The sequence below is a fragment of the Phoenix dactylifera genome, chromosome 16, assembly GCF_051530095.1.
Source record: "Phoenix dactylifera cultivar Ajwa chromosome 16, Ajwa_hap1_PhDact_Kaust_v1.1, whole genome shotgun sequence".
Lineage (NCBI taxonomy): Eukaryota > Viridiplantae > Streptophyta > Magnoliopsida > Arecales > Arecaceae > Phoenix > Phoenix dactylifera.
The window spans coordinates 1,957,581-1,985,233 of record NC_143205.1 but is presented as its reverse complement, the minus strand read 5'-3'; the positions used below and the strand labels follow the sequence as shown (position 1 = coordinate 1,985,233).

At 42.4% G+C, this 27,653-nt stretch overlaps 1 protein-coding gene across 3 annotated transcripts; it reads right to left on the bottom strand.

Annotated features, from left to right (window-relative positions):
- Positions 1-4,741: 4,741 nt before the first annotated feature.
- Positions 4,742-8,703, bottom strand: LOC103698037 (binding partner of ACD11 1-like). Of its 3 annotated transcripts, none has more exons than XM_008779991.6 (6): positions 8,581-8,702; positions 6,589-6,692; positions 6,425-6,500; positions 5,898-5,981; positions 5,236-5,800; positions 4,742-4,938 (listed from the first exon to the last, which is right to left on the bottom strand). In XM_008779991.6, the coding sequence occupies exons 1-5, from the start codon at positions 8,584-8,586 to the stop codon at positions 5,237-5,239; spliced, it is 834 nt and encodes a 277-aa protein (XP_008778213.1). In that variant the 5' UTR covers positions 8,587-8,702; the 3' UTR covers positions 4,742-4,938; position 5,236. The 3 variants fall into 3 exon arrangements, with proteins under 3 accessions (XP_008778213.1, XP_088568721.1, XP_008778212.3); XM_088712595.2 differs by lacking the exon at positions 8,581-8,702 and adding an exon at positions 8,183-8,307; XM_008779990.6 differs by lacking the exon at positions 4,742-4,938 and having other exon boundaries at positions 5,053-5,800; positions 6,589-6,706; positions 8,581-8,703.
- Positions 8,704-27,653: the final 18,950 nt, after the last annotated feature.

The window sequence follows — 27,653 nt, the reverse complement described above, 5'->3', positions numbered from 1 at the left end:
GGTAGCTACAGGAGTTTTAGGTTGACTGAGATAGTACTCCATATCACTACAGGTTGACATATAATGATGACATTGGGTGATGATGTGAAATGCAGTGTCACTAATGAAACCCTAATAACTATGATGTAGGACCAACTTTGATGCAGGACAACCTACTAATGCAATCTATTATGATTTCAGAAATCAGCAAGTCTTCACAAAAATAACTTAAAATTTAAATGTTGCTGATTTTTACTTCGGTTATTCAAAATTAAGGATTAAGATTATTCAATTTAAGAAATTAGATTGCAATCAAGTAGTACAGTTATTCTGATCCTAAATCAATCTGATCGAAGAATGTTGAGAAGCATCCAGTTGTTAGGGTGTGCTAATTTAATATTTAGATTTTAAAAGGGCAATAGGATGGGTTTGAAAGTAGGGGTTCTATGTTCTGAATTTTGACAGCAAAAGTAAGTTTTCAAAATGTGGCTATCATGCAAGAGAACTAGAACATAATTAAATGAACAAGCCAGAAAAAAGTAGAAACCTATCACCTGTGGCGGATGCAGTCAACCGGAAGCGTCCGTTGTGAAGTCTCGAACACGAAGTTGGCGCCGGGCAGAGCTAGCTGGAGTTGTAGACCTGGATCTACAGCACAAAGATTCCTGGGCTGTCGAAATGGGCTGAAGAACACTCTGGATCGGGCCTGAAACAGGGCCTGCAGCCAAGGGCCTTGGGCCGCGCTTCAGCAAACGGCACACGGGCCTGGACCAAGCCCGTTCTGAAACTGCCTGGACCTGGGCCGCGCTCAAGGAAGGTTGGCGCGCGGGCCAGGTGGGGGAGCTGGGCTTGCGGCCTGCTGACCTCGGGCTAGGGTCAGGCTGGTGGAGCTCGGGTGTGGCGTGATGGCACCGCTAGGATGTCTCCTAGTCTCGGGTGAGAAGAGAAGGCCGGATGGAGCTCGGCGAAGGGACGCTGCAGGTGACCCGCTCGGAGGAGACGGCGCTCGGAGGAGGCTCGGACGAGGGCTCGGGCGGCGGGAGGCACTCAGGCGGTGTTCCAGATCCTAAGATCAGGATCTATGATGTTGGGATGAAGAAGAAGGGCTCGGGCGGCGAGAGGCGAGGGCTCGACGGCGGGGAGGCACTCAGGCGGTGGAACTCGGACGGCGGAGACGACGACAGCTTGGTCACCGGAGGTCGAGCGGCGACGGCTCGGGGTGCTCGGACGAGGTGGCGGAGCCGGAGGGGCGATCGGCGGCGGCGCTCGGCGACGAGGCGGCGACGGGCAACGGCGGTTGGACTCAGACGGTGGGGAGGCACCGTGGACGAACGGCGGCTCGGCGAAGACGGCGTCGGTGGCGATGGCGGCGGAAACCCCTAGGGTTTCCCCTTCGTCAGGAACAGAGGTAAGCAGGTTTTTTTTTTTTTTTTTTTTTTACGCACATGCGGTCACGTGCGGGCCTTTTTGGACCCGGGTTTCGGGTTATCGGGTTTGACCCGAGCCGATACTCGTTACGGAGTTTTCACGTGTAAATCACGTGCCGAACCTTTTTTTATTTTTTTTGTGGAACCGGGCTAATAGGTTGCGGGTTAACGGGTTTGGATCTTACCCGCTATGCTGGCCGTCTTCAATCTCCGACGGATTCGTTGGGGATGCGCCGGATTTCGTGGCGGTGGCTGCGAAGCGGGGCGGAGATCGTGGCAGCGGCTGCGGGCTTGCGGCGACCGACGGCGACCAACCGCGGGACTCCACGGCGGCGGTCCCCTCTGCGGACACGACGCAGGCGGCCGGTCTCAGGCTTCCGCGGGCGGCAACAGGGTGCCCGATGGTGGTGGAGTGCTCGGGGCGCGCGGCGACACTTCGGAGGGGGCGGCGCTCGGCCTGGCGGTGGCGTGATGCAGCGGTGGTGGAGCGTGGGAGTGGTGGCTGCGGGCTTGGCGGCCGGCGGGACGGGGCCGACGAACAGGGGTCTTCCCCTCTTTTTTTTTTTTTTTTTTTTCTCTGATGAGAACCGAGAGGGAGGGAGGGACCTTCTCTCTTTTCCTTTTTTTTTTTTTTTTTTTTTTTTTAAGTGTGTGTGTGTTCTTCTGGTGAGCACCGAGGGGAAGAGACAGATGAAGTCTCGGGTGGGATTTTGGTGGAGTGGATGACTAGGGCGGTGGGCGGTGGAGAGGGGTTTCCTGTTTCCTCTGGTTTGAACCGAGAGAGAGAGAGAGATTTTTTTTTTTTTTTCGGTTTGGAAGATGTAGCCGGGAGATGGATCGGGGCTTTGGCAGCAGGGGCAAAACCAGCCTTGCTCTGATACCAAGTTGATGCCGAACCAAATTTAAAATGGAAGCAGAAGAAGAGGGGAAGAGAAGGAGGAAGAAGAAGAGAAGAAGGAGAAGGGAGGAGGAGAAAGGAGAGGAAAACGTGGAGGAAGGAAATTCTTAATTCTTCATTAAACCCTAATCATGAAAATAGTTCCCTATATATAGGGCCCAAATACACAACTTGCATAAACCCCCCTTACACAGAAATAAATCCTAATAAACCCACAAATAACACAAATAAGCCCTAAAATGCAAATAAGCCCAGAAATAAAATAAACCACAAATAAACCCTAAAATGCAAATAAGCCCAGAAATAAAATAATAAAATAAATATACAAATAAACGGGTCTGACTCAATCCGGGGGCTCAGGATCATCTGGATGAAGGGCTCTGATGTCCCCATCAATCATCCTGTTAGGAATACCAACAATGATGAAAAAGGTAAAGAGGGATACCATCTAAAAAATCAAGGTCTTCATCCCATTAACAGTTGAATGTGGTAGGCCTAATCTTTATGTTCTAACAGTGGAGAGAGCCAAGCATGTAGACAGAAAGAGCCCATAGAAATATAATCTTAGAGAGGTTAATATAGGGCGGTCTAATAGATTTCTGAAGAAATCAAAGAAAATCTCAACCATGCAAAGCAATTAAAGTAATCAATTCCATTGTGATAGATTGAAGGGATATAGATAAACCTCTTTCCCACAATTGTTGTTAGGGATACAAAAGGGTCAGTTGAACCAGGGCATCCTTAACCTCGGCCCGACCTGATTTTATGTTGGGGTCATGATTTTAAACTTAGACCCAACCTATTAGCTAATTGGGTTGGGTCCCTAGAAACGGTTTTAGGCCAAGTGGGTCATATAAGACAGGTTAGGGTCAAGTATGATCCAAACCTTACCTAAAATATTCAAGTTAGGTTAGGTTAAGTTTACACTTTGAGTCAAACATCTAGTTATTAAAATATAATAATTAATAATTAAATCAAAATCACGGAGAATTTCACAAAGAAAACAACAAAAGCCAATTAAACTTGAATTTCATTCATAAATTTTTAATTTCATTAAAATAATTGATCATTCTCAAATTTAAAAATTAATATTTTTAATATATATACTTGAAGGTATTATAAATAAGATTCCATGAAAATGAACAATGAAATATAAATGTTTAAATATAATTAAGTAAAAATAGATGATTAAGATGTAGTGTTGAGATGAAAAAAAGAGGAATTAGTTTAAATAAAGCTCATTCAATGAATTTGGAAAAAATATGTAAGGTGAAGGAGATAGAGGTTGAAATGATCCAAGCTTTTATCATGCCAGATAAGGATCATCACGACACATCGAGCCCATTTATTGTTGACCTAAATTAGTCCCAGAAGATTTAGAAGTTAGGTCGGGTTGAGTTGAAAAATATAAATCTAGATCCAAATCATCATTAGATCAAGCCAAATTTTTAAGCCCGACCCAACCAACAGATCGTTAAATAAGGATAGGGTTGGGTCTAATCAAGTCAAGACCGAGCTGGATCTTGAGTCAATTTAACCCAACATCTGTAGCCCTAGTTGTTGCTGGATAAAAGAGAGCAATACAACAACTAGCTTTACGGAGTCATAAAAGATGCATCTACTTGTTTTTTATCATTCCCTAGACCTTTTTTATGTTTCCCTAATTTGTTTCTATGACTAGATTCTCTCTCCTTTGCTACTCTTTTTTCAGAAATTTTGTATTTTCAACCTATTTTTATTTTTTAAGTCCTACGATATATCGCCTTTTAAATCATCACTCAATTTACCCGGCTAATGAGGGTGCGGTATAAGATGTGGTTCGTACGTCAATCAGACCTACCTACATCTTAGCTAACAAACGATCTCCACATCATATTGATGAACTAAGCAGTGATTTGTTTGGATGATCTGTAGCATTTTCCTTATTTTGATTTTCCCATGTTAGATTCATATATATATATATATATATATATATATATATATACTTAATACATAGTTTTAGTATTTATATTTATAGAGAGAGAGAAAGAGAGACTTTATTCTCTTGAGAGTAGGGAGATTTTACTTATCCCAAATCCAAAATCAATAATGAGACATCCAAATCAAAAACTGGCATCATTAATCATGATCTATACTGCTAAAATTATCTAGAAATCTAAAATCATATATTCTGATAATCCTTAATCTATAAATTTTGTGGATATAAAGATTGGTGGTTTTAAATATACTGATGTATCAAAATAAAAACTTCATATTTTCCTAAATGTTTAAGTAGATTAGGCATGGGTTTACATTGTCCAACCTAATTGATTGGAAGCATCAATCGCAACGATGCAGCTTCAGCTACTGTGGGCATGGATTTACCTAGTCCAACCTGATTAGAGGCAAATTGAATCGACCCATTGCCACTGCTACCATCATGTGGTGAAGGCATCAATCATAAAACTGCAGCTACTCTAGAGATAATACTCAAATGGTCGGCCAAGCAATTCTAATTAAAGGTATGAACGTTGCCAACACCCTACACTAGAGAAATACATGCCAGTAGTCAGCTCAAGAACACCAGGTTGCATGACCTTTATAAACATAACAATGGCAGCCACCGAGAGAGAAGAATTTGCTTGAAGAGGTGCCCTGTGAAGGAATATATGAAACAAGTTACCGTAAGGATGAGAACAGAGGGGATCATCTTAAAACAAAACAAAACAAAACAAAAACAAAAGAAAACAAAAAACAAAACTTGATCAGTAACCAAGAAAGCAGAGAATTGATTGGTACATAAAGCACAGATGCACAAAACTCCCATGCATATGCGATCAATTACACTTGCAAACAAATATCAAGGTATAGTATGTTTCTGTTCTACATTTATCACAACAGCAAGGAAATCATGCAAGCAAGACAACACATATTTTCTACAGAAATTTTAACCTTAAAGAATCAATCCTTGGGCAGGTGCAGGCTTGGAAGAATGCTCACTGGAAGCAGATTTTGCAGTCTCAGATAGAGGAACCTGGGCGAACTCACCCTCCAGTCCCTTCTTTTGCTCTTGCGCTACAACTTTCTCTTTTGTCTTTGACCCGACATCGCTCGCAGCCTTGGCAACCTTATTGAAGGCACCAGTCACCCATGAAGCCCCAGTGAATACAAACCTGTTCTTCATGATTGCTGAACCTGCACTGCTAACTTTCTCCTCGGCAGCAGAAAAGGCTGATTTAGTCTTCTCAGAGACCTGGAATTTCTGATCCATTCCCTTGACCTTTTCATTGACAGCTGAGGTTCCCATGCTGATCTTCTCGCTAAGACCAATTTTCTTGTCAAAAGACACCACCTTGGCACCGGCTGTGGATGTGAGTTGGTGTTTCTCATCAAAAGATTTTGCTTTGCCTACAGCATCTTTGCCTAAGATAAAACCCTTGGCAAGCATGCTGGTGACAACATCTTCAGCCTTTTGAACAGCAGATCCAGAACCACCAGGGGCTTTAGCATCTTTGGACTGAGAATTTGAACAACGATTTTGTTCAACATGTTAAGAAGCTGTAAGCAGGGCATTATGGAAAATAGGTTTTATGAATAAAAAACATGCAGTTTACCAGTGGTGGAGCTGAAGCAATAGGAGGTAATAGGTAATCTGGGGCTGGTGTAATGATGACAGACAGATCAACTATTGTTGCACCCTGTACCACCAATAAAAATGATATTTTAGAACAGAAACAAATTATCACAAATATCATATCAGGATCAATATCTTTGTTCTTTGAGTAACACAAGCATGCTGATTGACTTCAAAACAACTACTCACTTTCTGTATATGCTTAATATCCTGCATTTTCGCCAAACAAAAGATCGAGAAAACCCTCTTGTTTTCATAGTAACACAAATTCGAGCAATTGGAAAAACACCCCAAACTCTCAATACATGAGAAGCCTCCAATATGTAAAGCAATATAGCAGCTAATACATAATGAATTAAAATCCAAGAGAAAAGTTGACAAAAAAGTAAGCATACGAGGGAAAAAGGAAATGGCTTTATAGTGATGACTTCATAAAAAAATGGATCTAAGAAATATGAATGGCATGTAAGGAAATGAAAACAATATAGCCCTGAGAAGTTAATTCACCGATAGAAGTAGTGCAGTCTCTGCTCCCTCAGAATCTTTGAAAGTGACGTATGCAATTTGTGACCATTCATCCCCACTGTTAAGAGAGAAAAACTAAAGTTTAGGTGCAGAAAACCAAAATGGCATCAGAAACTAAGATATAATGGTAAATTGTAAACACGAACCTACGCATCTCAACATATTCGATGTCTCCAGAAAAGGAAAAGAACTCCTTGACATCCTGCTCAGATGCAGTGAGGGAAAGATTGCTGACCTTCACAGTCCTTACCTGCCATGCCATAGCTAACAATCGCAATCAGAATTCTTTCCATCTCTTTAAGTGGAGTAGTAAAAAAATATAAAAAACCCTTCTAGCAAATGCTGATACATATATGGCTATATATTACATATATGGGCTCGTGAAAACTAGATTTACAAACTACTGTTGTCAATGGAGATTTATAATATATAACTGTCTATGAGAATTAACAAAGTAAGTAACAACAAATTAACAAAAGTAGCCCCAGCACTCTGACAGTAGACTAACACATATATGGGGAAAAATAACTTTGATGCATACAACTTTTGATTAGGTAATACAAAGACTTGCAATTATAAATCCTCATCAAATATAAAGTGAAAAGAGTCAAAAAAGAATCACTAAAAACAGTGCTTGCCCCTCATTAAAGCCAAATAAGTACCAACATGGTACTTTTCTTTTTTTTTTTCTGAAATCCCAAAATTATCCCTCACTATTGGAGCTTTACCCAAGTGCCAAATAGTTGTTTGGCTAAATAAACCTGAATAATGCTAAGAAAGTGGACTTAATTCAGGTTTAGTCAGGAACCAAATAGGGCTTTAAGGAAACATAAGGCACTATTGGTACAGTCATCCATAGATTCAAAGACTCATTCTGTTCCAGACTTCTGGATGGAACTGATCCATTTGATTTAGGCAGAGTGTCGCTCTCTGGGGCACTTCAAGGTTGTACTTCTGTTCAATCTCTCTAACTCTGCAACATCAACTTTGATAAGGTTCCTTTCCTTCAACTCATGGTGTATTTAAATAGACTTGATCAGTAGTTTTCAGAACGACAGCTTGAAGTTCTGATCATGTATTTGAAAGAACATACTTCAAATATATTCAGGTAGCCTAATAATAATTAATGGGTTATAAGCAAGATTTGCCACATTATATTCTCTTAACAAATCACAATGACCATGAGAAGCAAACCTAAAGTTCAAATTTTGAAATAACACTGTTCAATCATTCAAGACAAAATGTTTCACTTGCAGGTACAGAGAATATTTGTTCCAAATTGCCTTTCAACAACTGAATCATGAATAATTAATATCCTCAGCCTAGGGTTTTCATCACTAAGATAATTGACACCACATAAGTTTCAGGGAGTTAAGAATATCTGGCAAAGATTTGATAACAACCACTTCAATAATCAAGTCCTCCTTCAAATGCATGAGAACTAGATATTTATATCGAGAGAAAGGAAATAATAATAAAAGAAGGCAGCATTCATTCTTTTTATAAAAAAAATAATAAATTGTATTTCAACTCATTGACTTCATCGACAAAGGAGAGAATCAAGATTTAGTGAATCTAGGGTTTTTGACAATATGAATGCCTAAATGAATATGTCACAAAGAGTCAAAGCATGGCGAACAATAGTCAAATGAAATTCGACCAGCTCTATAAGGATCGAATTTGATCAGCAAGAACCAAGAATTAACAAAATTCTAAGCATGCAAATCTAATCAATCATACCAGCCACAGTAGCTGAGGCATTTACACTCAAATCTTGCTCATGATTCTAACAACAATACACCGCGTACAACTCGATTACCATTCATCCGCAATTAAATTCGTTCTCTCTATTCTTCGCAATCAGAACGAATTCTACTGCTACTATCATTACTTTTTGATAGATCAAATCAAGGCTAGCTAACAGAGAGCTCAGCAATCACAATAAAATTCAACAGATCCAAGCTGACTCCCAATTTTCTTGATTCAAAAGAACCCCATAATTGGAACAAAAATCTCTTAAAGCCGAAACATCAGCAGCAGATCGTATGGCCGCAGAATCCAAACCTTAACTCATAAAATCCAATCAAGAAAGAAGAAGAGATCCGAAGCTGATGAGAGAAATAAGAAGCAGTACTCACCGACATCGGAGCTACTCTCTCTCCAGAAACCCTAATCTTGAAGAAAGAAGAAAGAAAAATAGAAAGAAAGAAGCTTCCCGAGGGCGTCGAGAAGAGAGCGTGGGGATGTCTCCATCGTCTCTCGCCGGACGGACCTTTTATTTCTATATTTTTTCTACTCTCTTTGGATCCCGTCACCGGGCCACTAGGGAATAGTTTCTCTCTCTGAACGTCCGCATAACATCTCTCTGCGTTAGCAAGATCTAGCCGTTCACTCTTCATCTTGTAGATTAGAAGTTGGAGCAAATCTCGCCTAGAGGTTTTCATGCGGACCTTTTAATTTTATGGGATGATTCGTATCTTGAGTCTTGACCGCCGCGTGAGTAACGTGAGGGCTAAGGTGAAACCGCCTCACCAGAAACTTATGCGCCAGTGACGTGGCAAGAATGGATTCGACCACATCAATTTAGACAACGGATTAGAATTCATTTTGGTGATCAGTTTGGCCCGCATGGATGTTTGGGATTGTTATTCGCGAGGAAGATTACCAGGCCCTGGGTCACCGCTAACGGACGGTAACCATATTTGCCGACCAGGCTCTCTCCGTGTGGGGACTCTAATGACGTGTTAAAGCTTTCCAAAGGAACAGGATGGTATTATAACTCAGACCTCTAATATTGCGCATGATGTACATTTTTTTAAAATAATTATTTAAAAATACTGTTGGATTATCTTTGATAGCTCCGCAATTCATCTTTAGCTCTTGAAACAGTCAAAATAGTGTTCATCTCTTAGAAGCCTCCACCTTTGAGCTTCTTCAAGAAAAATTTCGACGGCTGTATATCGGTGAATGGCACCAAAGGGGGAGCAGAATTTGTGATTAAAGATCCGGACTTGAACTCATAGCTGTATGTAAAAGTTCGATCTTCAACACCTCTGTTTCAAGAGTGAAACTGAAGACCGCTTGCGCAGGCATTATCTATGCTCGGCGCACCCCGAGAGTCGGCTTCATCCTTGCGGAAAGCGACTCTGCTGCCGTAATTATTTGGATCTAAGGGCAAGCTAGAGAGGTGGGTGCATATCCCCTGCTATAGAATATTTGGAGCCTAATGAGAAAGATCACCTTTTTTATTGTAAGGCACATTTACCGTGAAGCAAATAAAGCTGCGGACTAAGTGGCCTCATTTGTAGCTCATTACTTTGATAATATGCTCTGGACGGATTATATGCTTGCCTCGAGGGCATTTTGGTATTTGTCATGCTTTTATTTTTTTTGAATATATTCATATTAGAACTGTGCGAATTATCCTTCTTAGTAAAATAAAAGAATGATTATACAAAATTCGCTTAGAAGTGAAGAGGGTTTGACAACTAAACCAGTACTGGTGTCGTCATTGATGATTTTGCTATCAGGTAGACTCACCTATGTGGCTTCATTTGTACTTCCTTTTCTTTTAGGAGTTGGGATTAAGCATTCGTCCCCTGGCTTTGCTTGGCTTTGCTTGCATCATAAGCCAAGCATGAATCTCAAATTCTAGAGTAAAAATGCAGTCTAAACCAATTCAACTTATCTTAAAAACATTACACTTGTCCTAGGAGAGAGAGATCTTCTCACGGCGAATTTGAGTGCAAAGAATAATCCTACTCAGCTCTCATCTAACTTGATACCACCAAACTATAATTTATGGTATTCTATGAAATTTGATGTTTGAGGGTCTCACCATGCATCTGAATATCAAAGCATAAATTCACTACGATAGCTACATTGTAACATTCTCGCAGCTGCACAAGTATATGCATCAGTAGATTTTTCGGTTGTCCATGTTCCAAGCAATATTGGATCAAAGTACATCTATCACTTTTTTTTCCTTTTTCTTGAGAGGGAAGCACGATCACCTGCTTTTATTATGCGCACTTTAAACTAAATGAAAACAATGTAGATGATGGCTTACAAAATAAAATAGAGAGTGAGGCAATGAGAATAGGGTATGCTAGGAATAGAGTTGTCATGTCCTAAATTCGGGACATAACACGGCCATGCTACCAAGAGATATAATTCATGATAACATGAAGCCAAATATTTTATTTAACTTCCAAATTCATCTCAAACAAAATATAATAAATAAAAATCTAATTTCAATATTTATTACATGCAACTAATACTAGTTCAAAGTATCTAAATCCAAACATAAATACCAAACTCATAATCTTTAATATTTAGAAAATCATTAACTACAAATTTATAGTCAATTTAAAATATTAAAATTCATCTACAAAATCGTCAAGCTTGCTAGCACGAACTCTAAGCTTGGACTATTCTTCGTTCCTGTCGATCCTGTTTATCTAGAAAGAGAAAAAATAAAAATAAAGATATATGAGCAATACAGCTCGGTAAGTAAATCTTACTCTATTAGTCAATTTAAAATATTAATTTTTTCTACAAAATTGTCAAGCTTGCTAACGCGAACTCTAAGCCTGGACCATCTTTCGTTCCTATCGATCATATTCGTCTGGAGAGAGAAAAAAATAAAAATAGAGATATATGAACGACGCAACTCGGTAAGTAAATCTTACTCTAGTTCACCGAATCAAGCATAAGTTTTTTATGTCAATGCATTATTTTAAAAAATAACAGATATTACAAAATAAAATATTTTATAGTACAGTATGTTAAAATAAGTCTTAAATCCAATCATGCATGCATAAATCATTTATATTTCATCAACATGGTTCCAAGAATAAATTCATAAATTAACTTTCTGCCATTTAGCCATATCATATTTTAAAATATTACTTATAGATATTTATACTACGGTCACTTTATACCCATTCTTGTTTTGGATCCCAACTTTATAATCGCTGGTAGGGCCTATGTTCGTATGGATACTAGCTTCAGGTGTTGATTTTTCCAAATCTAGAAATTATATATAACTATCTGAGAGCCTTCTAAATATTTTTTTTCTTAAAATATATACATATATAGATAAAAAATATTAAATAGCATGATCAAATTCGTCTTTCATAACAAAGTTATTTTTATTAAAACATTCATAGAACTATTTTTCATAATAAAGTATGATTTTTATAACATATATGTTGATCCTTAATTTTAAAAAAAACACGATATTTCCACAACAAATCTTATGCAGAGAAACATGATAATTTGAAAGATAATAAGGAGTATAAGATATACATACCTCTTCCACCTTAGATCGTCAAATTTCACTAGACCAATCTACTAAATCTATTTAAAAATATTAAAAGTGAGATTAATTTCTATTCGATAATTTTCATTGAATTAAAATAATAAGGAAAGGAGACGGTTGGTCAGGTGATAGAGTATGGCGGCTTCGGATGGATCACGTTTAAGCAACTCGGCTAATAAATCATGGAACGTGGACTCGATCAGGGCTAAAATCATTCGATAGGGTTCATAATCAGTGAGTTCCAAGAATACTTAATAGGATCAAGATGATTGATCCAGTAGGCGACTCGGGCAGTTTAGGGTCTCTTTCTAAGGGTCAACTCGGATTCGTAGATCAAGTCAACAGAACCTTACGAACTCTGTAATGGGATCCATAGGTCTTCTAAAGAGAGAAAGAGGACGAAGAGAGAAGGTAGAGAGAGAAAGAGAGAGATTCTCTCTCTTCTTTTTTTCTTTTTTAACTTTTTCTTTTTTTCTCTCTCTTCTTCTCGTTGACTGAACAAGCGAAGGAGGCAGCCGACCGTAGCCGTAGTCATGGTGGTTCGACGTGGTGGCAACCGAAGGTGATGGAGGGCAGTGGAAGGTGGTCGAAAAAAGAAGGCCGGCCGGCAAAAATCAACCCAAAATAGGGCCAAATAGAGGAGTTTCTTGGATCGGTGATTCTCAAGTTCCAGCCCACTTGCCGGCAGCTGGAGATTCGGCTCCGACCAGGGATGAAGGTAGGGAGGCCGAGCAACTCAACCAAGGCCTCGACATCAAGAAACGGTGGTTCCGATGGCCGGAATAGAAGAAAACTCCAGCTAAAAAGAGGGGAAAAATTGGGGGTCTGATTTTCGATCGATTATCGGCCGATTGCTCGATCGACCACCTTGATTCTAGGTCATGGGAAGAAGAAAAAAAAAATGGGAGGAAGACTAGAGCCTTACTTCGGCTCTAGTAGTGTTCGGCACCTTGATTTTGAGCAAACATAAAGATGGGCAACCGTGAGTTCAAGGGGAAGAAAGAGAGAGAAGAAGAGCTGATGACTATCGGTGGAGAGTCCAGAGAGAAGAAAAGGTGTTTAAATAAAGGAGACCTTGGGCTAATATGGGCCAGTAGAGTGAACAAGGGATCCTAACCTCAACGAGAAGGGATAAGCAAGTGGTGTGAGAGCATGGACTTTAAGATATGCATCGTGCCAGTCAGACACTGCAGCTTAGATGATGAGTGCAATTCAGGAGAAGTCCAGCCTGAAGAGGAAATCAATGCCAGTAAGAGGGGTTGTTTTCAATGGGATATCCATGTGTGCCTCCTTAAGATCGATTTCAACCCTTTGCAAAGTTGCACGCGCCAGATAATGCACATCAGTGACTTTTAATCTTTGTGATGGCAGAGCAACAACCAGTCATTTAAGAAAGTAATGCCTTTCAATGCACTGGATGCAACAGAGAAGGCTTTATCAAGGAATACCTAAGAAATGGTCGCAATAAGCGTAAAGATGGGTAATTGCATATACTTTGCAAAGGATTTCGTTCTCCTACAAGAGTAAGGATCTGTGAATGAATCAAGAGGTCCACACACTCCTAACTGTTGACAAATGGCAGTCCAAATATTCAATGTAAAAGGGCATTCGACAAAGATATGATCCATAATTTCCTATGAAGATTGTCTCTTGTATTGAGCTTATAAAGCAAGCAAAGCCACAGGAAGTATTTAAATTTCATTGCCAACTCTGATTTCCAAAGAGAAACAGCATGCTTCCACTTGACCCCTACTTGCTTAGGAATTGGTAAAAGGCCCTTACTATCATGCTTCCATATCAACTGGTCTAGCTCAGAGGTAAGGCAAAAATCAGATAGAAGGGATGCAAGCTTTTGAAACTCTTCCTATGCCACTTGCAACAAGGTTGAAGGAACTTTTAGCTTCCAGCCAGCTATCCTAAAATCAAAAAAAAAGAGGGGGTTTATTTTTGCATGCTTAATAAAGGCTAGCAAGGAGAGATCTCAATGGAGCCTCACAAAGCCAATTATCCTCCCAAAAGAGAGTGGTTAGCCCATTGCCTACCTTGCATTGGATTCGGTTGCAGAAGGGAGGGGAGAGTGACGATATCACATCGTGCCAGAGGCTTCAGCAATTCCCTCTACACTTTTAGTTTGTGGTGAGTTCTTCTTTTTGACGACAGATCCATATAAGTTGCCTGAGCGGGTCTTCGATATGCGAGGCATGTATTGTAGGCTGGCTCAATTGTCTTGGAGGGCGACTCGGCCACAGTTATTAGTTGGATCCAGGAGGGGCTGAGGGCACAGACCACCTCTTGGTTCGGGATATAGGAATGATGCGTGGGGTTGGGGTGGCCATCCAGACCAAACATGTATTCAGAGAAGCTAATGGGGCAGCCAATTGGGAGGCTGTCTTTGCGGCTCATCATTCAAGATACACCCTTTGGGTGGGAGAGGGGGAGCTGCCACTGGCTCTCCGTGAGTTAGTGTTTTTTGACTTTATTGGGTGTATTCGTACGCGTGTTGTATGAAAACCCGTTTTCAGTCAAAAAAAAAAAAAAACATATTTTTTTCAGATTTTTTTCTAGATAAAATAAACAGCAAATTTTGTTTCTCATGGTGGATAACTATATTCATATAAGGTAAATGAACAACCAATCGTTCGATTGTCGGCTCTCTGAAATGTATGTCAAATTGAAACGAACCGCTTAAACTGTGGACTCTGATTTGGAGAAGGGCTAGCGTCTTCTGTTCGACCAGGTATTGATCCTGATGGTGTGGAGAGTCCACTCCCCCCGATTTGCAGTGACGCTGGCACTTCCCGGCGGGCGGTTGATGATGCAGCGGTGGTTCCCAGCCAAGGTTCGGTTGAGCTGTCGGTGGTAAACCTGTGAGAACCGAAAATTGGGCTCGGTCCACTTGACCGGCCCAGCCACTAGATTCGGCCTCACGTGTGTCACACGTGAGGGCGCGTGATGATCGTTCCAAAGAAGCCGGCCCCCTGGTTTTTTTTAGGGCTTCTCCTCCTCCCTTGAAGCCATCCGAAGAAGAGCCGCCACGCCACGTCCTCCTAGTTTGGGTTCTTCTTCTTTGGGCTACCAGCCGAGAGAGGGAGAGAGAGCCGCTGAAGCCCTGCTCCTCTTCAGTTCGGGTACTCTTTCGCTACTTCCTTTGCCGCCAGAGAAGAAGAAAGCCGCCGGATCTTCGCCGGGGCTGAGGTAAGGTTCCTAGCTTCATCTCTTTGTTAAACCATTTGAAAAAGAAAGAAAGAAAGAAAGAAAGAAAGAAAGAAGAAGAGAGGAAAGAGGGGACTTACCCGTGTGCGGCCGCGAGCATCGCCGACGCTATGGGTCCCCACTGCGGACTCTTCCTCTCTTGAGCTCTCTCTCTCTCTCTTCTCCATGGGAAGAAGAGAGGGTCAGTCGCCGCCCTTCCGAGCCCTCTCTTCTCCACGGGACGAAGAGAGGGCCGACCACCGCAAGTCGCGGGCACCGCCGACCGGCCGCAGGCGCCGCCGGCCTTTGGCCGCTGCCCCTTCCGAGCCTCGGCATGGGGTCACGCCTTCCCCTACATGGTCGCGGGAGAAGAGGGGAAGAGAAGAAGAAAAAAACGAAAAAAAAAAAGGAAGGAGAGGAAGCTTCGGGAGAAGAAGGAAAAAGAAAAGGAAAGGAAAGAAAAGAAAAGAGAAGGAAAAAAAGAAAAGAAAAAGAAAAAGAAAAGAAAAGAAAGAAAAAGAAAGAAAGAAAATAATAATAATAATAATAATAATAATAAATAAAAGGAGGAGGGTGGTTTACGGGTATGAACCCGAATCCGAACCTGAACCCGGGGTGCTAGACACTTCGGCAGGGTCGGCCCTGGGAGAATGTTAAAATTTAAGTTTTATATATATTGTAATGAATTTAAAAACAAAATATGATTTTTGGATATTAAGTTCTACGAGGAATTTGTGAGATTAATTGGATTTGTTGTTGATCGCGTTCAATGTAAGTAATGAACTGCCTTCTCTAGACTCTTTATTTATAGGATATTATTTTTGCATCGAATAAATTAACAATGAATTTATATGTGATTTATGAATTTTACGAGATGATGATTTGAATGAAAAATAGATATGTGAATTGGAATAATATTTTTTGGATATATTTACTATTCTTGCATCATGTATGCATATTTAGATCGGATTATGATATATCTATTATGTTACAAAAGAATTTTGATGTGCATTAGATTTGGAACTCTCAGCCTGACTATATTTTGGACCCTGCCAATTGGGGGTTATGCATTGGCAATTCTGGCTCCACCACAGGGTATAAGTGTGGTATTCTGGCCTACTCTGCAGGATATAAGTGCAGTATTCTGGCCCACTTCGCAGGGTACAAGTACGGTTCTGTTTCTGGCCTAGCCACAGGGTATAAGTGTGGTCGTAGTTAAAGGCTGTTGAGATGAATGTGATTTGTTTCGAATCAGATTTACGATTTTGCATATGGATATTTGAAAGATACAGATTTCATTGAATTTGTGTTTAAAAATGAACTGATTATGTTATTATGTTGATTCATCAAAATTTGTAATTTATATTTTATGTTATTATACGAATTGACTATTTAAGGTGTTTATTACTTACTGGACTGTCTAGCTCATTACATGATTTCTTACTGTTTTAACAGATCCGAAGAATTAGCTCGATTCGGGGTTTTACAATATGGGAGAGCGAAAAAAAGGATTATGGCACAAGTTATCTTAGATTAGATTTTATTTAAATTAATGTTCTATCTTTATTGTTCCACTGCGTATTTAGAACTGTGAAACTTTATAATTTGTGTCAGTCAATGGAAGTAGATTGCATTTATATTAGTTGAATTATTTTAGTTATATAATTGAGATGTTTGGTTTAGATGCCTTGCATGCTCGTGAGGAGAGTTTCCTACGGGTGTGCGGCGGTTGGCGCGGACCCCCGGCTCGCGATCTCGAGTCAGGGGCATGACGAAACCAGTCTCCGAAGATGGCACCTACTTTTGCGGGGGCAGGGGAGGTTTTGTGTCTATCCTCTCCGGCGCTGCCCCCACCCCCGGTGTCGGAGCCGGGCTTCTACTCGGCGGGATTGGACTGCCCTGTCCTGGATGCAGGTGTTGTGCCCCCCTCTCTAGAGGCACCCAGGTCCCCTGTTACTAGGGAAGCTGGGCTTTAGCCAGAGAAGCCGCGACTGCCCTCTCCCCCGCCTGTTGACACCTCTGATCATGGTGTTGTGGGGAGGCAGATAAAGGCGGCATTGGCCAGCGGCGGGACTGATGAGGAGGGGGGTGATAGAGCCTTGCGGGAGGTGCAGTGTGCGGAAACGAGTGGTGAGGGGGCTGGTGCTGCCCGATTGACCCTGTGATTCTGATGAAGCTATTACTCCTCCATGGGCTCTTTTCGCAAAATTTGTCCAATTGCATGATCCTGACATTTGTGTGTTCTATGAAATGCGTCTCTCCTATGGAAGTCTTCTTTCATCGCGCATCAGCTCCGAGCTACTTGGCGCCTCAATGATGTGGAGGCCTGCAGGCTGTCCGGGGTATCATTGTCTTGCGGTGTGTAAGATGTGTGGCAATTGATGCCTTTCACATGTGTAATCAGCTGATGGTGGTAGTGATTACTGAACCGAATAGGTCTTCTGGGATCTTGTTGGTGGTGTATACTAGCAATGAGGCCCTATTTGGCAAAGCTATTGGAAGTAGAGCTTTCAATAGTAAAACTTTTTGAAGTAGAGCTTTTATAAAAAGCTATTTGTCGATGGGTAACTATATTTCTAAAGTGCTATAAAATTTTAATATGTATTTGACAACCAAACTGAGAAAATACTTTTAGTATGACAAAATGATCATAAAAAATATTACATAGTATTATACAATAGAGCATAATATGTAATAATATATAAATATATTATATAGTATAATATTATTGTAATATAATATAATATTATTCTAATATAGTTAATATAATATTATATACTATAGCATAATAATTAACATAATTTGATATTTTATAACATAACATATCAATGTATTATGATATAATGTAATAGAATATTATATTTATAGTATAATACAATATTTCAGTATAAAATATTATCATTATCATCATTATATATTAATATTTTATTTATATAATATTTTTAGGAACTAAGTTTTGGAAAAAAAAACTAAAACAGCTTTCTAGTGCGTGCTAAAATTACTTTTCCAAAGATGCTTCATTTTGGAGCTTCTTTCGAGTAAACGTTTTCAACTTTCTAGCAAACATTTTCAACTTTCTAGCAAAGCTAAACCAGCTTCCAAATTTTTTTTTACAAACACTTCTATTCCATTCAAAAGTACTTTTAGATAGTCAGAAAGTGCTTTCTAGTTTACCAAAAACTCTGCCAAATGGAGGCCGAGTGTAGAGAACGAAAACTTTTGTGGAATGAGGTTTCCGGCTTGGTCATGCAAGGAATTCCTACCATGGTGGCTGGAGTCTTCAACTGTATCCTAGGACCGTAGGAGAATAGGGGTGGCAAAACCTTCTTGGAAAAGATAGGGACTAGGGAATTTCGGCAGTTCATTGAGGGGAATGGTTTTGTTAATATGGGTTTCACGGGGCTTAGGTTCATTTGGTGCAATAATTGGCTAGGTTACACCAGAATTTGGGAGAGAATTGATAGAGCCCTTGCCATAGCCACTTCGATCGAACAGTTCCCTAATAACTAGGTGCATCACTTGTCCCGAATTGCTTTTGATCACTATCTATTATTGATTAGTACCGATGCTACTAATGTCTATCGTTGTCCCTTCTGATCTGAGAAGATTTGGCTCTCCTACCCCTACTCTTGGAACATTATACGAGATGCTTGGGTGGTTTCGGTATGAGGCGACCCAATGTATAGGGTCACCCGTAAGCTAGAGCTTACAAGTAAGGCTCGAGAGTTGGAATCGAGTGGAGATGGGTGATATCTTTAGGTGGTTGGAAGAAATTGAGGCCTCTATTGCCAATCTCTAGGCTCGAGAGGCACAGGGTGGCGGACTATCTTCCAATGAGCTAGCAGACCTCATGAGGTGCATGGTTGATTACCACTCCATACTGGGGCAGCATGAGATCGTTTAGCAACAAAAGTCGAAGGCACAATAGATCAAGGAGGGGGATATGAACACTAGGTTCTTCCACCAATCCACTATAATTAGAAGACAAAGGAATTGTTTGTAGAGAATCAAGGACATCAGTGGGTTAGTGGTTGATAGTAAGGAGGTTATCAGACATGAGGTTCTTCATTTCTTCAAAGGGAGATGTGTAATGTCTGGGCCCAATAAGAAATAGGCCCAGTTAGGGGTTTGGGCCCAAATTTTTCTGTGGGCAGTGCTACCAGAGTGGCAACCGGGAAGAGGTTGCCACCTCATGCTGAGAAGAGAAAGGATAAGGCCACAACTGGCCGACAGGGGAGGGCCACATCACGCCCCACGTGGCAAGGCCAGACGCAACGGTAGAGCAAGGGGGGGCAGCTGGAAGCTCCCGGAGCTAAGAGGGCAGGGGGGATGGGACCTCACTGAGGGACCCCCAGCCATGCAGAACCTGGAGCCGCCACCTCAACCCCCCTGCTGGCAGCCGATTCCGGAGCGCCTGAGACCGGGGGGGGCGGCTGTCAGTCTCGAAGCAAGGAGGGAAGGAGAGGATGGGACCTCTTAGAGGAGGTCTCATCCCTTATACAAATTATTTAAGCCTCTGTCGGCAACCCCAAGTCACAGACCCCCTAGAACATTGAACGAAAGAGAGAGTCGAAGCCCTGGAGCCGATGGCAAAGGAGCCCTAAAGCTCTGAGAAAGGAGGGACTACTAGGGAGGAAGCACTGCCCGACTGCAACTGACCAAGGTAAGGGGTTTTTAGGGTTAGAATTTAATAGAAGTAAAGAAACCCCTCTGTGGGGTATTCTCCTCTCTGTTTCAACAGTGAAACAGAGAGGAGGAGATTGGCGGAAGGAAGAAAAAGCCACAGGCCGGACTCACAGGCCGCGGGCCAGACCGGGCCGGACTCACAGCCACTCGAGCCGAGCCCAGTCGGGCTCGGCCTGCAGATGAGCAGGGCACCGCAGCTTAGGCTGCGGCTACCCTAGGGCTCGGGGGGCAGCCCCAGGCCGCCGGTCAGGTCGAGCCGGCAACCGGCGTGGCCACAAGGCCGCCAACCCCGGCAGGACCACCGCCTCCTCTCCGGCAAGAGGTGGTGGTGCCGGAGGGAAGGACCGAAAAAAAAGAAGAAGAAAAGGAAGAAGGGAAGAAGGAAAAAAAAAAGAACTCACCGGACCTTGAGGCTTCATCCTCTCCGACCATGCCTCGCCGTGGAAGGAGCGGGTGGAAGCTCTCGGGTATAGCCCAGATCTCGATCCATCTCCAAGCCCCCTTCCCCTCTCCGGCATCACTACGGAGAGAGGAAGGGCCGGCCTTCCTTTCCGCCGGTGCACCAGGGGGAAACCCCGCCTCGGTCGGTGGATCGGGAGGAGCCTCATGTCCCCGGTCGCCTGCGGAAGAAGAAGGGGAGGAGACAGTGGGTTCCAGTGGGGGGACGAAGGGCCGCAAGCTAGGGTTCAGCGAAAACAAAGAAGAAAGAAAGAAAGAAAGGGAGAGAAGGAGAGGGAAAGGTCGGAAGGAGGAATAGGCCGTGGATTCGGCCGGAGGAAAAGGAGGAGGCCGAGAAATTGGCCGGAACCCCCAGGACTTCCGGTGAGAACGAAGGAGAGAAGAGGAGAAAGAGAGCCGGAGGAGAGAGGGAGGCAAGGGAGATGAAGAGGCGGAAGCCTCTGGAAGGGGGGAGAAAAACCCTGATAACGGGTTCACAGGTCGGATCCGAATCCGAACCCGCAACCCGTTCAGCCCAAAAGAAAAAAAAAAAGAGAAAAAAAAAGGGAAAAAGTAAAGAGAAAAAAATATTGATAGCGGGTTGCAGGTCGAATCCGGATTCAAACCCGCAACCGTTAGGCCTGAAAGCCCAATTGGGTTAAGTAAGCCCAATTAAACCGAGCCCAATCTGTTTGGGCGAACCCAAACAACGAAGTGGATGAAATCTGAACCCAATTGAAACCAATTTAAGCCTGCTCTGAACCCAATTAAGGTTGTGGACCTGAGCAGACTCAATTGAATATAAATCAAGCCCAATTCAAGCCCAATTCAACTAATTGAGTCCAATTGACCTCGGGCTGATCCTGGTTTAGGCACAAATGGGCCACATTGACCCAATTAAACTTGGGATTAAGCATATTGACCAATTAGCAGGCTAATTAACCGTATAAGCCAATCTGGGGTGAATTGAACCCCAAAGGCTCCAATATGGATGCACTGGACTTGGGCTAGATTTCGGGTAAGGGTTCGGACAAATAAAAAGAGAATAATATGTGTTGCCCAGATAGACAACCCAAGAGGGGGGGGTGAATTGGGTTTTAAAATAATTTTGCAATTAAAACATTGTGGATGACTAATTAATGCTTTACCAAGATGATTAATTAATTGCTATGTGCTGTGAATGAAATGAGAGTAAAAGAAAGAGACACACAATCACAAACACAAGGCTTTTAGAGTGGTTCGGAGCTAACCCTTGCTCCTACGTCCACTCTCCAAGTCTCACTTGGGAATTCACTATAACCCCTCGGATTACAGCCGGTTGTTTTACAAGCTCACAACCAAACTTGTTGTTTTACGAGCTCACAACGAACTCGGTCGGTTTTCCCTGGCTCACCGACTAGAAACACCCCGATTGTTTTTCCGGGATCACAATCGAACCCTTACACGTTGGTTTTACACTCGGCTCACCAACCAACCTCTACACCCTTGATTCAATCCCCCGATTGAACCAAGCAAAGACAATATGGAAAGAATAAGAAACAAACAGAAAAACTGAGCTTCTTAAAAAGCAGATTTGCTACAATATAAACTAGAGAGGAGTTAAGAGCCCTCAAACACTTTTGAGTTGGAGTAGAGTAGGGCTTCTTGAACTTTGAGTCTCCTCTGGAATGTCTGGTCGACTTGAATGCAGGAGGAGGCTTCTTTAAAATGCTGGGAAGAGGAAGTTGGATGGAGTTAATGGCGCTCTTCCTTCTTTTCGTTGAAGACAAGTATGCAGAGAATGAATGCTTGACTTCTCTGAATGGAATGGTGCTTCCCTACCTTGCTACAGTCCTCTGTGGCTATTTAAGCCATCCCCCACGGAAACTAGCCGTTAGACATCTTTTTCTGCCCGTTCTGCACACTCTGCACAACCTGACAATATGTCCGTTGGGGGTCGGAGTCGACTCGCGCGATCAGGAGTCGACTCGGCTGTAGCGGGAGTCGACTCATGCTTTTCTAGAGTCGACTCGGCAACTGTTCCGGATTTGAATTAAAGTGGCCTCTTCGACTGGGAGTCGACTCGACTTGACCCGGAGTCGACTCGCCAACTTCTGGAGTTGACTTGGCATTTTCGGAGTCGGCTCATCCCATGAAGTCCACGGAGCCAATTTTCAACCTGGCCCACTCGAGTCGACTCGACAATCGTGGGAGTCGACTCGGCGCTCAGAGCCCGAACTCCCGATCTTCTGTCTTTTGACTCGTCCAGTCTTGGAGTCGACTCGGACTGTTCTGGAGTCGACTCGGCTCTCAGTTTCCGAAACATGGCCTTCTGCCTTTTTGGTGTAGCGCTGCCTTGGGGTCGACTCGAGCTGTCTGGGAGTCGACTCGGCTCTCAGAGACAATAATTCGGTCTTCTGTCTTTTTGGGGTCGCGCTGTCTCGGAGTCGACTCGCGCATTGCGGGAGTCGACTCGAATCTCAGAGTCCGAAAACTGCTCTCTGACTTTTGCCTTGTGAACCACTGAGAGTCGACTCTCGCTTTCTTTGGAGTCGACCTACCAACCATCGGAGTCGACTCGCGTTCCACAGGAGTCGACTCGAATCTCAGGGTCGAAATTCGCTCTCTGACTTTTCTGTCTGTAACTCCTTGGAGTCGACTCGGTAAACATCGGAGACTCGTGCACTTCAGGAGTCGACTCGCTGACAGGTTTTGAGTTGATGCTTTCTGCTCGTCTGTCTGTTCTCAGTCGGAGTCAACTCGTAATGATCCGGAGTCGACTCGAGCCCGTGCTAGTGATTCTGATACGCTTGGAGTCGACTCGTAATACTCCGGAGTCGACTCGAGTCTCAGACTTTGGTTCAAACTGACTTCTTAACTTATCCAAAATATTATGAACCAAGTCTAGAAATACTTTAGACAAGATTTTCACTGAAACACTCAATTGAATTCATTAGTAAACAAGAGATATACTCAGATGCTTTGAGCTCATCAAAATCAAATAGGGTTATGATCAATCACTCCACAATCTTCCCCTTTTTGATGATGACAAAATATTGAGTATATGTAAAGTGAATTGCTCAATAAACAAGAAAATAAAATCCATAAATGAATTCAAGTGTCTGGTTATTTAATTTATCCAAGCTTGAAAGGTGTGAAACAATAAATTTTGGAATTAAAGCTCCCCCTTTCATTTGAAATTATATAAGCCTTCATATCATGCAATCAATTGTTTGGCTTATATATATTTAATGATTTAGCTTTCTTAAAAATTCAGATTCTTCCCCTCAACATATGCATTCAACTTTGTTTTGATTCTCTGAATTTTCTTTTAATGTATTGAAGTTTTTGAACTGAAATTTTTGGTTTTTAGAGGAAAAATCTGTCAATTTGTTCTTGAGTAGGATTCAGCTAATCTCCGAATATTCCTTGAATAGATTCTGGAGATTACTCCATTAGGAGCCCCAACAGAGAGATAATGAGCCTCGAGGTACCAAATCCACTAAGAACAAATTATGTTTTAATTTTTGATTCTCATTTTGAGTTCTTTTATGTTGATTCCATTTACATATCTACTAAATATTTCTCCCCCTTTTTGTCATCATATCAAAAAGGAGGTAAGCAGAACAAACAATCACTTAGAGATCAAATTGCACACAATTGAAGAGAATATGTCTACTCATTGTATTGATGTGTATGTAAATGCATTTTAGAATACAATAAGTAAAGCAAAAAAGTACATGTCAAAATAACACAAAATGATCTAAGGCTTCCTCGAGGAGGATGCGGGTCCCCGGGGCATGCGCTCTGCAAGTAGTGTGACTGCATTGGTGACGTGCTCGAGCTGTCGGATAATGGCCGAGGTGGCCCTGCTATGTGTCGTATCGAGCTCGGTCACCGACTTCTGAAGTGTGTCCAGCTTGTCGATGAGCACATTCGCCAAGCGCTCGGCCCCCTGGGTAGTGGTGCCCATATCCTGTCGGACGTTATCGCGCATCTTCCGAGTGGTGCTCGAGACTTCGCTCATGCTATAGAACTGGGCTTGGACCAGGAACCGTACATTGTCGATCTCTTCCCGCACATGGGCCATCATCTCAGTCACGGCTGTCAAGGAAGGGACCAACGCTGAAGATGGTGCAGGAGAGGGAGCAGGCACTGAACCCCGGAGCTCCCGAAGTAGATCATCCCGCAGGTCTCTAACTATCTCCTGGCGCAACTCCCGGAGCTGCTCAGGAGCGATCCGAACCTCCATGGGCTGAGGAGCTGAGGAGGAGGGTCCGGCTGAGGTGGTAGGAGCAGAAGTGGAGGGAAAGTCAGGATAATCTGAGTCTGGCTCAGGACTAGGGGAATGTCTGGTGGTATGTGTGGAGGTGGAAGACTTCCTAACCCAGGTCCCCTCTACCTTCCGAAACCCCATCCTGTGTAGGGTCCCCGGACGCATGCGATCTGTCCATCGCAATGCGCGAGAGGGTTCCCCCTCAGGAATAGGGATCTCGGCCTCCCTAAAGATAAGGGTGAACATCATGCCATAGGGAAGGGTGAGCCTAGGTCTATCTAGTGGCTCACATAGGTATCTATATATCATCTTGGGAAAGTTTATGGGGGTATCCTGAAGAATGTAGTACATGAGGGCTAGGTCCCTCTCAGACATAAAATCAAACCGTCCGGTCTTTGGGAACAAAGACCGAGAAATGATGCTCAAGAGGAGCCGCATCTCAACTGAAAGTGAGCTGGCGGACACCTCATCTAAAGGGGACTGGGGTGGATGCCCTAGAATGGCCGTAAGGGCCTCAGTCCTATCTTCGGGGTGTGTGGGAGCCATCCCTAACTGTGGAAGGTGGAGGATTTGGGCTATGAAATCCTCGGAAATAAACAATGGGACACCGGCTACGGTTCCCTCTATTCCCCCATTCCCCCTATGGACAGTACCATAGAACTCTTTAATTAGGCCAGGGTATGTGGGGAGGTCTAGGGAACAAAAGTACTCTAAACCCTGGGCCCTAAGTCTATCTCCTATAGTGAAGCCCTCCCGGGAGAGATAGTCGAAATCGACGTATCTCCCGGTGGAGACCGCCTTCCCGGCACACGGCCTCAAGGGAACGGCCCTCGGCGGGGAACGAGCCGGAGGTTGTGGCCTCACGGAGTCGTTCCGAGCCTTGGAACGCCGCTCGGCACCGGTCGCAGAATGGGGCCTCTTCCAGCTTGGGACAGTGGCTTTGCGAGGCATGGTTGACCTAGAATGGTATGAAATCCTAATGGACGATGAAGGATCAACGGAAAAAGGACCTAGGGGCGGCCGGAGACGTTCTAGGAGTCGGCTCTAGGGTTTTGAACAGTGGCTGCGGTGAAAATAAGTATTTTCTAAACGATGGAGTTAGGGTTAAAAAGTCGGATCCCGACTGCGAGTCGACTCCACTGAGTCGCGAGTCGACTCGACCTCGAGTCGACTCCAAAATATGCGCGAGTCGACTCTCCTTAGGCGCCTGTTGACCTCGAGTCGACTCCTTACTGTATGCGAGTCGACTCCCCCTCTGCTGCCATTGTTTTCGAGTCGCCTCCCGTAAATGTGCGAGTCGACTCCCCCTTACGAGCCGACTCTGAAACTTACTCGAGTCGTCTCGAACTCTGGCACGCACCTAAAAATCATGCTATGTTCGTGCCGAATGAGGAAAATCACTAAGTTATGATCTGATTTGATGATCATTGTAAAGAGACTCTAAATTAACCACGATCTAATCATCAAAATCAATGAACTAGTGGAAAACACCACTAGCATGGATCAATCACTCCTAATCCCCTCCTAAGCACACTAAATCTCTCTTCACTTAGGGGTTTTGTAAAAATATTAGCTAATTGATCATCAGTACAAACAAAAGTAGTGTCACATCACCATTCAGTACATGATCTCTTATGAAGTGATGTCTTATCTCAATATGTTTAGTTCTTGAATGCTGAATTGGATTCTTAGTTAGATTAATGGCACTTGTATTATCACAATTAATGGGTATTTTATCTTGTTTAATGCCATAATCTTCTAATTGTTGTTTGATCCATAAGATTTGAGCACAACAACTCCCGGCTGCAACATATTCAGCTTCAGCAGTAGATAATGCAACCGAGTTTTGTTTCTTGCTAAACCATGAGATTAAGTTTTCTCCTAGAAATTGACAAGACCCGCTGGTACTTTTTCTATCAAGTTTACATCCAGCAAAGTCTGAATCTGTGTATCCTATTAATTTTAGGCTAGATTCTTTAGAATACCATAAACCTATATTCTTAGTTCCTATTAGGTATTTAAAGATTCTCTTAACTGCAATTAGATGTGATTCCTTAGGATTAGACTGATATCTAGCACACATGCAAACACTAAACATGATATCAGGTCTACTTGCAGTAAGATACAATAAAGATCCTATCATACCTCTATATAGTTTCTGATCTACAGATTTACCAGATTCATCTTGGTCTAATTTGCATGATGAGCTCATGGGGGTGCTGATTGACTTGTTCCCCTCCATATCAAACTTTTTAAGCATCTCCTTGATATATTTGGCTTGATTGATGAAGATGCCTCCTTCAGACTGTTTGATTTGAAGCCCGAGAAAGTAGTTCAGCTCTTCCATCATGCTCATCTCAAATTCACTCTGCATCAAATCAGCAAATTCTTCGCAGAGGCGATTGTTAGTAGCACCGAAAATAATATCATCAACGTAAATCTGCACTAATAACATATCTTTATTTTGCTTTTTCAGAAATAGTGTTGTATCTACATTACCCCTAGAGAACTCATGTTCTAATAGGAATTTGCTAAGCCTCTCATACCATGCTCTAGGTGCTTGTTTCAAACCATAAAGTGCTTTGTTCAATTTATATACATGATTAGGGTATTGATGATTTTCAAAACCAGGAGGTTGTTCTACATATACCTCCTCATTAATATACCCATTTAAAAATGTACTTTTTACATCCATTTGAAATAGTTTGAAGTCCTTAGAGCATGCATATGCTAATAATAATCTAATAGCCTCAAGTCTAGCTACAGGAGCAAAGGTTTCATCAAAATCTATACCTTCTTCTTGATTATAGCCCTTTGCTACTAGTCTAGCCTTATTCCTTATGACAATTCCATTTTCATCAAGTTTATTTTTATAAATCCATTTGGTACCTATAATTGGATATTCTGAAGGTCTTTCGACTAGATTCCATACCTTGTTTCTAGTAAATTGGTTTAATTCTTCTTGCATTGCATTTATCCAATTTACATCCTTTTCAGCTTCTTCTATGTGTTTGGGCTCAAAATGTGAAACGAAAGCTAGATGAGTGTTTAAGTTCCTAAGGGATGCTCTTGTCCTAACGGGTTGAGATGGATCATCTAGAATTAATTCCTTAGGATGCCCGTGAGCAAACCTCCACGCCTTAGTTAGCCCATGATCTACTATAATCTCTTGGCTTGATGATGCATCTCCAATTAATTTTTGATTATTATCTTGTAATGTCATCTCGTCAATCTTTTCTTCAAGAATTTCCGTATCATCATCAAAATTAACTCTCTTACTAGAAGAGATATCACTAGAATCATCGAAGACAACATGT

What these genes read in the sequence shown, in the direction of transcription:
- LOC103698037 (XM_088712595.2), bottom strand. Translation starts at nt 8,203, where the DNA reads ATGCCTCAGCTACTGTGGCTG. An exon ending in TGCCTCAGCTACTGTGGCTG is followed by an intron (nt 6,693 to 8,182) that starts GTATGATTGATT and finishes ATGGCATGGCAG; the next exon opens with GTAAGGACTGTGAAGGTCAG. An exon ending in TTGCTTCAGCTCCACCACTG is followed by an intron (nt 5,801 to 5,897) that starts GTAAACTGCATG and finishes TCAAATTCTCAG; the next exon opens with TCCAAAGATGCTAAAGCCCC.